This window comes from Triturus cristatus, chromosome 5_2 (assembly GCF_964204655.1).
Source record: "Triturus cristatus chromosome 5_2, aTriCri1.1, whole genome shotgun sequence".
NCBI classification, from domain to species: Eukaryota; Metazoa; Chordata; class Amphibia; order Caudata; family Salamandridae; genus Triturus; species Triturus cristatus.
The window spans coordinates 1,122,992,895-1,123,007,795 of NC_140588.1; the positions used below are offsets into that span (position 1 = coordinate 1,122,992,895).

General features: G+C 44.5%; 1 protein-coding gene across 1 annotated transcript in view; it reads right to left on the reverse strand.

Annotated features, from left to right (window-relative positions):
- LOC146829872 (uncharacterized) overlaps nt 1-14,901 on the reverse strand; it is a 674,792-nt gene that overhangs the window by 64,847 nt on the left and 595,044 nt on the right. Inside the window, exon 11 of the mRNA XM_085608537.1 lies at nt 11,206-11,268. Within this exon, the coding sequence (XP_085464663.1) occupies nt 11,206-11,268 (63 nt within the window). The remainder of the gene's footprint in view (nt 1-11,205; nt 11,269-14,901) is intronic.

The following is a 14,901-nucleotide window of genomic DNA, read 5'->3' on the forward strand; positions in this document are numbered from 1 at the left end:
ATTGATTTTTCGACGTCTCCTGAAGTCGTGCTTGGGCTGACTTGTAGCCCCTACCTCGAGCACTGAATCTGTTGAAGATTGTTGGCCTGGTCACTCCGAGTGACACGTGGGCCGCCATTTTGTGTTTCGTCTTGAGGTCCCTTCGCGAACCCTGGTCTGTTGACTGGTGGGTCCCTGAGAGGGTAGCTTTGAATTTCCTTGGGCTTTTCTGATTGCTCCAGATGTGCCAAGACTCCCTACCAAGTGGTGAGTCCCCCAGACCTTGCTGGTCTGCACCGAAGCATCTTTCTCGTTTCTGCGTGGGTTGCTGTTGCCAAGGCTTGTTGTGTTCAATCCAGGCACTGACGCTGCAGCACTCGACATCCTTTATGGGACAGCTCGAATCCAGCTCCTGGTTGCCCTCGATGCCTCCTGGTCCTCGTGGCTGAAAAGTCAAGCTTCACCTTCTTCACCTGAAATCACCCGACATCGGTGGGCATCGGCCTATCGTCTTACTGGTCACTGGCTAGCGACCCAGACTCTGTCCCCTATGCTTTCAGGTTCTTCTCATCTTCGATATGGGCTTGGATCTCTTCGGACACTTCGCATCTTCACGGCAGCAGCACTTCTTCGCCAGCTTCCATTGAAATCGATGACGCGACCCGACACCAAAAGACACCTATGCACCTGGCTTCCCTGGGTGAGGTAACACGAGTACTCCAGTGCTCCCGTGGGTGTTAGCCCTAGAACTTCCTAAGTCCAAAAGGGTTTGGTCCTGACTCAATTCTAAGTGTCCCTAATCTTTAAAAATCTAACTGCGACTTTCTCCATAGAAACTAATGGGAGCTCGCGTCTGTGTTCACACTCTGCACACGGCCCCTGTGGGTCCCCTGTGTCACTACCCTGGGTGGTTCCTTTGGGGTCCCAGCGATTCTACAAGCTCTAGGCCTTGTGTCTAGTTAAGTCGTGGTTCTTTTACCGCTATTTTAGTGTATGGTTTGGCTCGCCCCTAGGTCCTGACATGTATTTGTGCTTATTGCTGTGATTATTTGAAGTGTAAGTATTTGTTGTGACCTCTAGTCTCATAAAGAGACTAGGAGGGTGTGTTTAGAAATAAATACATATATTTTAAATATATACATGGTGTGGTTATCTTTCATTTAGGCACGCTGGAGATTACAGACTGGTAAAACAAGCTGCTTTACATTCCTTCAAGACTTAGCCTGACTGAGTATGTATCAGCCTACTCTACTTTCCCCTGGAAGAGTGGCATATGTTCAATATCACACAGCTCTTATACAAAGCTATAAGCTGAAATACCTCTGAATACCTAGCACCCCTCCCCCAAATGTAATTCCTAAACTCTGCAAAGCAATGAGAAGATATGCCAGGAAATCACTCTTTCAAGAGGCTTCAAATTCTCTCACAAGCCCCTTCAAGAGCTATGCCCTGAATATCTTGAACTCAATCCATATAAAGCATTGATGCGCTCTCTTCAACTAATCATTCCAGAAGCCCTTAATGCCCTGCTCCTCAAGAAATATCATACAGGCAATAGCCAATTGTATTCGAATCGGTCAAACCGTGGTTTAACACGACGCTGAAGGTGTTGTCCACTATGAAGAAAAGGGGATTTGCTCCAAGTGGACTTAGTAGCCACCTGTCAACTAACCTCACAGGAACTTTTTTTAAAGGTTCCATTCATGCTTGATGTCATCTTCTTTGACCCAAGGTTATGATTTATTTGTTTACTTGTTCGGCCATGCCTTGCCAATGTCCACGCAGTGCAGATCTCTGCAGCCTACTGTTTCCTCTTCCTGACCACTCTATAAACATGGAACAACACTACTCCTCTGGTGTTGTCAGGTCTTGCATTACATCATGGTTCATTTTGAAATAACAGACTTCTACCAGAGCGAGAGTGGGTGGGAGCAGGGGTGCATGATTCTCTCTGTCCCTCAACTTCACAATACTGCAATGCTATTTGAATGGGGTGGAGGGGAGAAAGGGTGCAGGATTCTCTCTGCCCCTTGCTTCCACAATACTACAATGCAAACTGATTGCAGGCTACATGATATGAGGGACACAGTTGACCACTTCACTTGGAGTCACGGATGAGGACTTCAGTTTTCTCGGAGTTGAGTTTCAAGCAGCTGTCCTTCATCCATGTGGTGACGGCTTTCATCCCTTCTTGGAAGTTGTGCCTGGTGATGTTGGGTTCCTTGGGGAGGGAGAGGATAAGCTGAGTATCGTCTGTGTAGGAGACGATGTTGAGCCCATGGTTTCAGACAATGGTTGCGAGGGGGGCCATGTAGATGTTGAAGAAGGTGGATACCTGGGGTACTCCACATCTGGTCTTAGTTGGTTCTGAGAGGTAGGGTAGGAGTCTGACTCGCTGGGTTCTGCCTGTGAGAAATGAGCATATGCAGTCTAGGGTCTTTTTTTGGATGCCAGCATCATGGAGTCTGGTGACTAGTGTGCGGTGTGAGATGGTGTTAAAGGCAGCTGAGTGGTCCAGGAGGATGAGGGCTGCCGTTTGGCCTTGGTTGAGGAGGGCGTGGACGTCATGGGTGGTGGCGAGTAGGGTGGTCTCGGTGCTCTGGTTACTGTGGAATCCAGATTGGGAGGAGTCCAGGATGTTATTGACGTCGATGAAATTTGCTAGCTGTATGTTGACGGCATTTTCAATGACTTTGGCTGCAAATGGAAGCAGTGAGATGGGCCTGAAGTTCTTGAGGTCCATCGGATCTGCGGATTGTTTCTTCAGGAGGGAGTTTACTTTGGCGTGTTTCCAGTTGTTAGGGAATGTGGCAGTCTCGAGGTAGCAGTTGATGGTTTAGTGTAGTTTGGGTGCAATGGCCATGGCAGCTCTGTGGAAGATGTGGGGGAGACAGGGATCTGAGGGTGCTCTGGAGTGGATGCTCTTCATGATCTTTAAGGTGTCCTCTGTCGTGAGCGGGGTTCATGTGGGTAGGGTCTGTTGGATGGCATTTCTTGGGGTGGGGACTGAAGCAATGCAGAGGTTTTAGTTGCCAAAGTTGTTGTAGATCATCTTAATCTTGAGGTGGAAAAAGGTGCTGAGTCTGTTGCAGAGGTCTTGGGAGAAGGTGATGTCTGCAGTTTTGCTTCTGGGTTTGGAAAATTCCTGGATGATGGAGAAAAGTTCTTTTGAGTTGTGGGCGTTGGTGAGGATTCTGTCTTGGAGGAAGTTCTTCTTTGTGGTTTTGATGAGTTGGTGGTGTGCTGTCGTGGCTTTTCTGTAGGTGGTGCGTGTTTCTAGTGTTTTGCTGTTCCTCCATGTCTTTTCGAGTTCTTGGCAGGATTGCTTGGATTCTTGGAGTGCAGAGGTGAACCAATTTGCTTTCTTGATGTTTTTCCCTGAGGCTTTCTTGAGGGGAGTGAGTTTGTTTGTGCAGCTGGTAAACCAGAGGTGGAGGTCGCGTGCTGCGGTGTTGGCATCTAGTGTCGATGGAGGTGGGATGCTGGTGAAGGCGGAGGTGATCTGTACTTCAGTGACTTTGTTCCAGCTTCTGCGGGGAGGGTGGTGTGCAGTTCTGTGGTGCGGCTATAGGAGGCGCTATTTCCTCTTGAAAAGACGGGGTCGAGAGTGTGTCCTGCTGCATGCGTGGGGGCAGTGACAAGCTGTTTCAATCCTATGTTGGTGAGGTTATCTAGGAGGGTGCTGGTGTTGGGTCATCATGGTTGCCCAGGTGGAAGTTTAGGTCTCTGAGTAGTATGGAGTCTGTGGAGGCATGGGTGCGGGGTGCGATACCCACACATCACCAGGTTGCCTCCAGTAATCCTCACACTTCCACATGGACAAGGAAATCATGAGTCACCAGTAGGAAAATGACACACAGAATTAACTCAAAGTTACATCAGGAAATATCATCTTGGGCTGAAAGACTGATGAAACACACAAAAGGTGATGGGAGGTAGCTTGCAATGGGTCTAACCGCTTGCAATAGCTCGAGGTAGCACTCCAACCCCTTGTTCTTTTGCTCGCCATTCCAGTTTGGACCCAGCCATATGCAAATCAGTCTTGAACTTACTCCAATGGGAACAGTCCAGCCCGAACTGCCAGGCCAGGTCCTCTCTTAGCCGGAACACAAAAAAACCTAGGACTGAGTTTGCCCTAGTTATGGACCCATCAGCCAGGTACAGCTTGGTTCCAGTGACACAGTGAACACTTAGGGTGGTACATGAAACACACAAAAGGTGAAAGACTGATGTGCTTCCATCGGAGCCTGAATGTCCAAGACATGCCTGAAGCCCCTCCCCCCCCGAAGTCAAAGAGCATCAACAGTGAATACAAAAACAGGAGTGTGTGACTCTTGAACATTGAACCTGGACAACTTCATAACACAACTTGTCGCCAATGCCATATCCCTGGGATTCCACATCAGCAACAATCTCACCATCAGAAAGAGGAGCTCATAAAAGATAACAAGTGCCTGGCACTAACTACACATGCTTCACCAAGTAAAAATTTTTCTCTCAATGCAAATTCAAGAACAGCTTCCAACCACAAGTCTTATGCAACCTCAGAGGCATTTCCATCCCATAGGAACATTAGTCTTTCGTAAAGGTTTTCTTCATGACACTGCCTGACTGATCATGGGACTCGGGAAGAGCGATAATCTCACCCACTTTCAAGGACTCTATTGGCACCCCCTGTCAGCCCACATTACTTGCAAAGTCTGCTTCATCACCTCCAAATCCTCAGTGAACTCAGCAGTCAGCCATCTCTGGCAAGCAAGACTACGATATCCATTGGTCTGCAGCCTTCTTATTTTTGCCTTTTGCTCTTCTTGATCTGCAGTCTGATGGTGTCCTGCCTGCGGGTGTGCTGAGATCCACCAGAAATTGGCAATAACTACCAGGCACTCTCAGGATAAGCTTGGGTGCTGGTTGTCATGGCATTGAACATGATGCAACTGGTCCTGAAGATGGTGCAGGAGTGCAACGAGAGACAATGGAGTTTCATTAGGATGTGGAGTCTGGGGGGCCATGCTGCAGGGCTGGACCAACAACCAGATGCAAGAGTGTAGGATAATGGGATATTGGTTGTAGGGTGTAAAACCCTAATCAAGCAACAACAACAATTATTGTAGGAGTAAAACACAATCAGACCCCAAATGAAAATGTGCTTAACCCTCAGGGAGCTTGACATAAAGTAGTTAGGCTTAACTTAGAGGCAATATGTATAGCATTTATGGAAAACAGAAATAGAAATAAAGTGAAAACACAATATGAGAAAAATCCCACAGCAATTTAGAAAAATAGAGTAAATGTAATAAATAATTTAAGAATGCAATGACAAAAAATCAATTAGTAGAACTGGAGACATTCAATTTAAAAGACAAATAGCACATAGAAGGAAAAAGAGCCAATCATGGTTATGTGGTTGCAGGGGACCGGAACCAAGTCACAAGTTCAGGTCAACCACGATGAAGCTGGATGGATTCAGGACTGAGTTCAGTATTCTTTGAAAGTACCATGTGTCCTGATGCCTCAAGATGCAAAGTCTTTGCGTGGGCCTGCACTGCATGAATGTCAAGGAGCAGTTGACAGAAGCTGCAACGCAAGGTCTGGTGTCGAGGTCGATTGAGTGATCAACAGGAGATTGCGATGTGAGGTCCAGTGTTCAAATGCACAGCGTCAATATGGATGAAGTTGTTGGTACAGCAAGGACTTGCATTGAGACGCTTTGGTGCTGAAGACATGATGCGTCCAGCTTGACCGGTTGGCAGCATCTAGATGTGTTGTGCTTGATTGGTGCATGCGGGGCATCTGAACTGGAGCTGCGATGAGCGGTCCTGCATTGAGATGCATCGAGCAGGGCTGGTTGTGGGCATCAAGATGTGTTGTGCTGGGTCGGTGCTTTCAAGGCCTCTGAACTGGAGCTGCAATGCATGGTCCTGCGTCTAGATGCGTTGGGTTGCGTCAGCGCAGAAACGCACGTTATATCTCTGTAGCACCAAACAGTAGGCCAGCTAACTAGCCCTTGTAGACATTGTTCAAGTTAAGTCCTTCTTCCTCAGACAGCAGGGCAGCAGAGCAGTCCCTCTTGCAGGAGGAGCAACAGGGCAGCAGAGCAGTTGGGCAGTTCTTCTTGCAGCAGAGTAGCAGTGATGTAGAGCAGTCCTTCTTCTGAGTCTTCCACAGGTCTTGAATTGATCTCAAAGTTGAGTCTGAGGGCCCAATATTTATACTTGGTGCCTTCTTTGAGGTGGGATAAGCTTCTAGAGTTTCCCCCTCTCTGCAGAGGTGTCTGGAATTTCCTTTCTCCCTGCCCTGGCCCCAGATTGCCTGGGGTCACAATAGACTAGTGTGAAACCCTTTGTGAATGTGTGATGGAACAGTGGTTTTGAAGTGCAAGTGTAGTAGGTGACAGCTCCTGCCCCTCATCCTGACAGAGTGTTATGGTAAACTATCATCTCCATGCCTTGGCATGCCTTAGTTCTTTAAAAAGAGTTCCTTTCCAGCTGGTAAAGAAGAATGTCAGGTATTAAGGAAGGAGTTAGTACATTACAAACCCAGAGATTCTCCCTGGGATAATCTAGGAAGATCCTCTAAACATTATTTTTCATTACTTTGCATTTAGCACGCAGACTAAAGCTTCCCCTTCACGACCCACTCATAAAAACACAGGGACTCCATTGCAGGTCACAGTAGCTGTACCCACACCAGTAACTTTGGTTACACCTGAGCGCATCTTTTGGGATAGAGGTACGTTTGCTGTGTTTGTTAGCCAATGCCAGTGTCATTTCACATGCAATCCTCAGGCCTTTCCCACAGACGCTTCTAAGATAGCCTTCGTCTTATCCTATCATGGCAGAGTGGCAGCGAATTGGTCCATTCCATTAATAGATAACAATTGCCCTCTTTTCTATAATTGGCCTGCCTTTAAGGCAGCAATAATGAAATTGTTTGCTATACATGTGTTTTTTCAGTCAAACAACAATGAGTTGCTTAACTTACATCAAAGCTCTAAAGACTTATTGACAATTGACATGCATCACCAATTTCAACTAAGCCCTACCAGAGACTAGATGGCCTGAAGAAATAAGAACCTCTCTTTTTTATCATGGTTTGATGATCTTAAAATGCTCTCTCTCACATAGTATTATTCTGACTTCATAGACTTGGTGGTAAAGTTTGATCACCGCTTAGGAGAGAGAAAGGGAGAGAGGTCTCAGCTAGATACATAAGGAACTTGAGCCCAAGACACCAAACACAGAACCTATGCAATAGGTGGAATACGGGATCCACTTTCTGCAGCAGAGAAACACCAAAGACGTAAATTGCTGTTATGTCTTTATTGTGGAAAAGCTGGACATTTCGCTAGAGAATGTGCTGCAAAACCAAAGACTCCTAAAAAGGTAGCCACAAGTTTACAAACAACAGAGCCACAGGAAAACTAACAATCTCAACAGGAAAGGAGGTCACCTGGTTGAGAGAATGTCAGCAGATCTTCCAATATCTGTCACTTCTTCTTCTCCGAGACGCTCCGTGATCCAGTTCGTTTATCTTTTCTGTGTTTCTCCCTTCATTCACACCTTTCCCTTGTGCCCTCTTTTGGCACAGTGCTATTTACTTAAATTGCTGCTGGGAAATGGTCACAGGAGGCATTGAGTTTTGTCGTCTCTCCCCAAAGGAAAATCCTGGAATTCAGGTGAGTGGCTTGTAACACAGTGATGTCCCATCCTGTCAATACCTATTTCCCCCTTGTCTCACTGCCTGGGAGGAATTCACAAAGACCAACTGCCAGCTACACCTAGTTATGTGACCCATGAACATGCTGCAGGCACCATATATTTAGGACAAGAAAATGCCAACACTCTAAAAGTGAAATTTTCAGAATTGTAAATTCAACTTCAACTTACCATTAAAGAGGGTTTACATTACAATTCATCAGACACCAAACATGACTTTCCGCCCTTCTCCCAAGCAAAGGTTATCACTGATTAAATGTAATAAGGTATCCCAATGTTATCCTATGAGAGATGCAAGCCTTGCAGTAGTGAAAAACAGATATTGGAGTTAACTAAAAGTACATGCCCAACTTTTTAAATACAATGCACCCTGCCCTAGGTGCTGTCCAGGGCATACCGTAGGGGTAGCATATGTGTCTTAAAAAGGAAGGTTTAGGCCTGGAAAAAGGTTTTGTTTGCCAGGTCGATATGGCAGGTTAAAACTACACACACAGGCTGCAATTGCAGACCTGAGACATGTTTAACGGGTTACTTAACTGGGTGGCACAAGTAGTACTGCAAGCCCACTAGTACCATTTGGGTGTGAGCCAATTTCAACATTTTTAAAGAAGAGAGCACCACCAATTCAGCACTGACTCACAGTCCTTAAAGCCAACAAAAACAGGTTCATAAATAGGAGGGTGAAGGCAAAACATTTGGGGATAACCATGAAGAGAAAGCTAAGTCCAACAGAGAGCACTAGGACTTGAAAAGCGGTCCTGCAATCACTTTCTGCAAGAAATGTTTTCAGCTTCTTTAGAAGAGAGAGCCTATACCAGGCCGTCTTGATTTTATTGCTAATTTGTTCCTTAGGGTTGAGGTTGGTGTCCAGGGTACAGCCAAGAGTGACTTGGAATTCAGTGAAAGTGGCACAAGAATTGCAGTACAAGACTCAACCCAGTATTTTAATGTTTTGTAGTAAACATTTTGTGAGCGGGTTTCTGCTGTTGAGGAAAGGAGGCCCATTTTGGTAATCTCCCTTGTCTTGTCTGCATACCTTTCCTCCCTCTGAACATCCGTGCACCTATTTTTTGCCATTCTTTAGGGCACTGTTTGTTCTATATAAATGGCCATCTATATATTCCTGCATCGACAATAGACCTGGAAGTCCCTGTGGCCCAGTGACACTTTATGTATACAGGGGCATATTTACATTAGAATGGCGGAGCGTGCTTGAACTCAGATGAATGCTGCATGTGCCATATTTAGATACAATATTTGGTCAATGATGTGTGTAGATGAGTTCTACCAGACTCTCTATCACAGTAATCTTGTACTGACTGGTAAGATTACAAGATATAGGGCATAATTTCAAGTCTGGTGGGCGATCTACTGTGCGTCAGGGTGGCAGAGGGCATTACGTCTGCCACATGGAGTAAGAGATCACAGCCAACCCAACTGTGATCTCTGAGCCTTCACAGCAGTTCATCTGAAGGCATTGCATATTTGGTACATGCCTGCCACAGTTTTTGTTTTTTAGTAAGAAATTAGAGTTTCCTTTTCACCAACAAAAAAACTAATGCAGCATACACCCTGGGAGTTTTCTTTTAGGCTGAGTGGGTCATTTTTCTTTTTTTTAGGTTTACCTAAAGACAGCGTTAGCTGTCTTGCCCGCCTCATGTTTTCCAAAAACCATCCTCCAGAAAATACATACAAATGTACATGTTCCAAATCAACACTCTCTCACCATTGGTCTGTTGAAATGTGACTCAAATGATACTCCTTCCTTCCCACCCCAACAAAAGATATGGATCAACAGAACACCCCACTACACCCATGAGATGCTTTTTCCTTGAGTGACTGCATTTTGCCCTTGCATAGGGACACATCCAGCTAAAATTAGATACCACAAAATCAAAATTGTTGGACATTTGCTCTTCTCAATGACTGCTTGTACTTATGTATAGTAGGATTACATCAACTATTTTCATTACCCTCAAGACAGTTGTTGTAAATTGCAATGTGCATTCCTCATTATAAACCAGGTCAAATAATGAATCCTATAGAAAACAAGCAAAACTGGTTAAAAGTGCAAAACTGTGTATGGACATTAATATGCCAAAGCCACACCCCCACCCCCACAATTTGCTGCAGGTTATTCTTCTCAGGGCTGCAGTAACAAAGTGGGGACCTGAAGGCTATGCTAACTAAGAAAAATGCTAAATTATTTTGTATAATAACATGTTGAATTATAATTATTTTTACTGAATGTTTCAATGGGTCAAGCCATTCAATAAGAATATTTTAATAGTCTATAAAGTATATTGTACATTATAGTATACAATAGAAGAAACTTCTATAATTCAGTCTTGAAGGATTTGACAATCACAGATATAAGAGCTTTCGATGCGTGTATTCTTTTTGTGTCTCCCTATAGGACCTTTGAATGTTTTGATATGTTGGTTTATACTGCGGTATGTTCGATGAATGATTGTGGATATGTGTGAAGTTATGTTGCATTTTTTATCACGTTGTGTGGAGAAAGGCCGGCATAGCCTTGCAGGAACAATTTTGATTATAGTGTTGTAGATTATGTATTTAATCACTATTGCACGGAAAAGTTGGATGTACAATTAAAAAAATGTTAAGAAAATAATAAACAAGGCTGCAGTAAAGCCACCCTCCCCTAGGGAAAGCTTTGGGACACCTTGTGACAACTAATGGAACTGCAGGTTGATGTAAGAATTTCATTGCTTTTGAATTTGATTTATAAGGGACACCTAGTAATGACTTGCAGAACTGCGCCTTCATGAAAAATTATCAAAGCTTTTAGAGTAACAAAAGTGGATATGTACATTTTTATGTTGAAGAGACAACCTCTCATCATTGTGAAGGACATTTTGCGCAATTGCATCATATTCAGAGGGAAACTTATTAACAATGACCGTTATTACAGAACTGTGACAGACTTGTTAAGCCGTAGCTTCTGACTTGAGAGGTATAGCGAGTAAGGTTCTGAAGGGCTGCAGTCTTGTTAAAGACTTCACACAGTTTTTCTCACTTGGAATGGACCTCTAGTACTTGCGGTAACTGTAGCTAAGTGAAAGGTTAGATCGATAGACTTTGCCAATGCTTTTTTCTCTTTGATACCACCAAGGGCAGAACCATGATGGTCGGCTTGCCTCTAAAAGCAGCTGGTGGACTCAGGGTTCGGAGGTCAGGGTAGTCTTGAAACTAGCATATTAGATGACTATGAGTTGTTAAAAGAAAACCTAAGAATGGAACCGAATCCTACATTTGGAAAAGACTTGAACAACACCACTTGCATTTATAATAAATAAATAAATACACCTTACAAACTGGTAACCCTATTCATGGATGTTTAATGTTTACTGAGAGTTTTCTTAATGTTTTTCAGTTTGCGTCTTTCTACTGTCCTGTGACAACTGTTGGCACCTGAGGCACGATTATAAAACTTTACACAGATCTCCTAAAACAGAGAGTAGTTTATGGTGGTAGAAACACCTACCCGTAGTTGGTGATTGTAGTTCTCCTCTCTGCCTTCACTGTGCCATCGGGGAGCCGGATCATCCTGAAATAAAGCAAACATGTTAGTATGTTGTTCTCAGACACATACCCCTTACTGTACAAAATATTATGCCTAGACACACTTCAAAGCTTTTCCTACTTTGCATATGTGCTGCACAGTGCAGCATGCACGCAAAGTCGGAAAATAAAGGAGAAATATAAAGTTTCTCCTTTTAACACCTACTTTCCAGCAGCGTTCATTTTTGCCGCTAAACCCTGTGCACTAATGTAGGTAGATAATGTTTAGTGTCAAAAAGCATGAGTGGTTGCATGGAAATGCCCATGTACCACCTATGCAATGCCCCCTTAATGCAAAGTAACGCAAAGCAGCAATTCACACTGCTTTGTGTTACTTTTCCATACAGAGCAACGCTAATACTAATCAGCATTTGTTTGTTAATCCCCAAATAGGTTTGGCATCGGTTTAGTAGTACAAAAGTAATTCTAACTTGACACTAAACTTTTGTGAATCGGGTCCTAAGTGGCTGTGTGACTACAGGGGCGAGTAAAATTGCTCACTTTGTATGCAATTTAGCATTGCATGCCCTGTATATGCACAGGAAATTGTGAGTGTATGTAATACGGGGCAATTAATACTAATATACGTCCTGATGAAAGCCCTGGACCAGAGAGGCCTTAGAATAGGGGTTGAAACATGTTGATGGTCTTACTAAAAATGGAAAATATTCTAAATCAATCGATGCCTCAGAGACCAACTCAGCAACCGCCAGCTCCTCAATGCCATGTAGTCCGGACGCAGCCCAACCACAGTACAGAAACAGCACTCATTGCCGCCACAGACGACATCTGCATGATCCTTGACAGAAGAGATATGGCAGCCCTCATTCACCTGGCCTCCTCTTCAGCATTTGACACAGTCTAACACCACATCATCATCAGACACCTGCACAAGATTGGCATCCAAGAACCCGCTCTTCACTAGATCTGCTCCTTCTTAATGGATGGAACACAAACTGTATGCCTGACAACTTAGTCCTCGGAAGCCCGCAAATTCATCCACAGAGTGCCTCAAGGTTCATCGTTCAACCCCACCATTTCCAACGCATACATGATCCCTCTGGCCAATGTCATCAGCTCACACAAAATCGACATGCTCACTCGAATGACAGGCAACTCACACTCTCGTTCTCGGGCAAGAACCACAACACAAGGAACAAGTTCAGCGTCTGCATGACTGAAGTCACTAACTGGATGAAAGCCAACTGTCTCAAGCTCAACACCGACAAGACACGACCCTTTGGCATGAATATCTCACCATGGACTCCAACTGGTGTCCGGACGAAATAGGACCCACACCCAAAGCCCATGCCCAGAACCGCAGAATAATCATCAACAGCAAACTGGACAGGACAGCACTAGTCAACACCATCACTGGATGATGCTTCCACACACCAAAGATGATGAGGAAGATCTTCAAATGGCTCCACAGTAACACTAGAAAAACTGCCACTCATGCCCTAGTTGGACCACATGAACGCCCTTTATGCTGGGATCCCCAAACAGCTCACTAGAAGACTACAAACCATCCAGAACTCAGCCGCTAGGCTCATCCTCAACCAGCCACACAGAACTCACATCACCCCACACCTCAAGGAACTGCACTTGCTCCTGATACACATATGCTCTCAATTCAAACTCATCACCCACATTCAAGGGACTACACAACTAAGGCACCACCTACCTAAACAGTTGCATCTCCTCTCCTTTCCCCAGACAGCTCTTTTCCGCGGGACTTCTACTCATACACATCCAACACATACAGTTAACAAACCTACCACTTGTAATTAGATTTCTGGCATGTGCAGGACATATCTGTGATGTTAAGTGTATTTACAAAACACACTATCATCTGCAAGGCTATCCTGGTGTGGAGCAGGTGTGTGTGCCTAGCCTTGTCTATGGTGGGTTGGCTAATTGAAAGGCCAGGTCTTCAGCTCCTTGCTGAATTCAAGAAGAGAGGTGGAGGCTCTGATGTGGAGTGGGAGGTTGTTCTATTTTTTAATAGCGATGTAAGAGAACGCTCGTCCTCCTGATCTGGTTCTGTATCCGTGGGATATGTACAAGTAGCACATATCCCACACACATGAGAATCTGATGTCACAGCTGATGATGGTCTCCTTTCAAGGACATTCACAATCAATTAAAAGAGGTACACAACAGTGATGCCATTGTCTCCTCTTCTTTTTAAACTGCCATTAGAGCCCATTGCATGCTAAAGCCCTTGTACGGATCAACGCCCTTGAAAAGCTCAAAATCAACCAGTACCTGTGCTCTGGGGTTCAACAAAATGGAAGCACGGGGATAAAGACAGACAAATAACCCCTCTGCTGGAAAAGCTGGACTGGAGCAGGGATCAAACCCAATGATGACTTGTTGGGGACTGGAAGTCCTTAAATATTCTGGTAGAAAGTTATGGACTCCACCCCTTACCAGCATTGACGTGAACGCAACAGAATCACTGGACGGAGACAAAGCAGAGAGAATCACCTTAAGCGTCACCCTAATCCCCCATGGGAGCACAGTTGAAAAACTGGGGTAAATTTAAGGGAGTAAACTCAGGAATCCACAGCACTTAATATAGAAGCTTAGAACTGACGGGGCGAACACTTGGCAAGACGAATTGGTTATAAAATCTATGATGATGTGAGGGAGAACATTGTGACACAGCAGCTATTACACAGTCTTGAAAAATTGTGATAAATGTTACCTGGCAGTCATGAACCGAAACTCAAACTGCTAGAGATATTGTCATGAGAAGTAGGACATGCTACGATAAGTCAGTTGTGTTCTGTTACACGATAGTGGTCACAAATATCTGACACGCTCCTCACTATGACAGCCTCAACAGTCACTCTACGCCAGGCTTCTACAACAAGTAGCTCGTGAGCTACTCACAGCTCTCCAGCTACCTGGAAGTAGCTCTCCTGTATGCAGCCCTGCTTACTAAATTAGTAGTTTTAGCTTCTCTGAATATATGTAAACCAAAATTAAGAAGTATGTATTTGATACAAAAATGTGTGTATTTTCAGAACTCATAAGCTGATGTTTGTAGAAAAATGGTTACATTTTCTAAGCATATTTGATATGTGAGTGATAAATCATGTGGCGATTGGCAGTCTTATTCCGAACAGATTACCCTCATGCTCAGGCATTGCAGCTGTGGCTATTATTTAATATCCATTAAAAGCATTCCAATTTGACAAAGCCTTTTTAGGTTACACCTGCACATCGCTTGCGCTGTGGTTGTGAAATCTATTGTTGATATATATCTTAAAAGGGGCTTACATCCCGCCCCCCTGCTTTTCATTGGCTCCTGAGCTTGTCACTTACTATTCCTCCATTTCTATTGGCTGTAGCATGCTATTTCCTGTTCTTCCTCGTGTTTTTGCTTTTATTAGTGTCCTGAGGCCCAATTACTGTTTCCATCCGCTTTTGAAGCTGAACTTTAAAAAAAATGTTTTGCCTGCACCTAGCTTGCGTGCATTTCTGACAGTTCTCAATGTGCCCCCCCCTCTCATACGAACTCCATGTGCCTGGTCAGTTTCATGCCGGCACTTATTTTATTATTATCTTCATCGTGCTCAAACAGCCAGGGTTTACTATGGCCCATGTCATG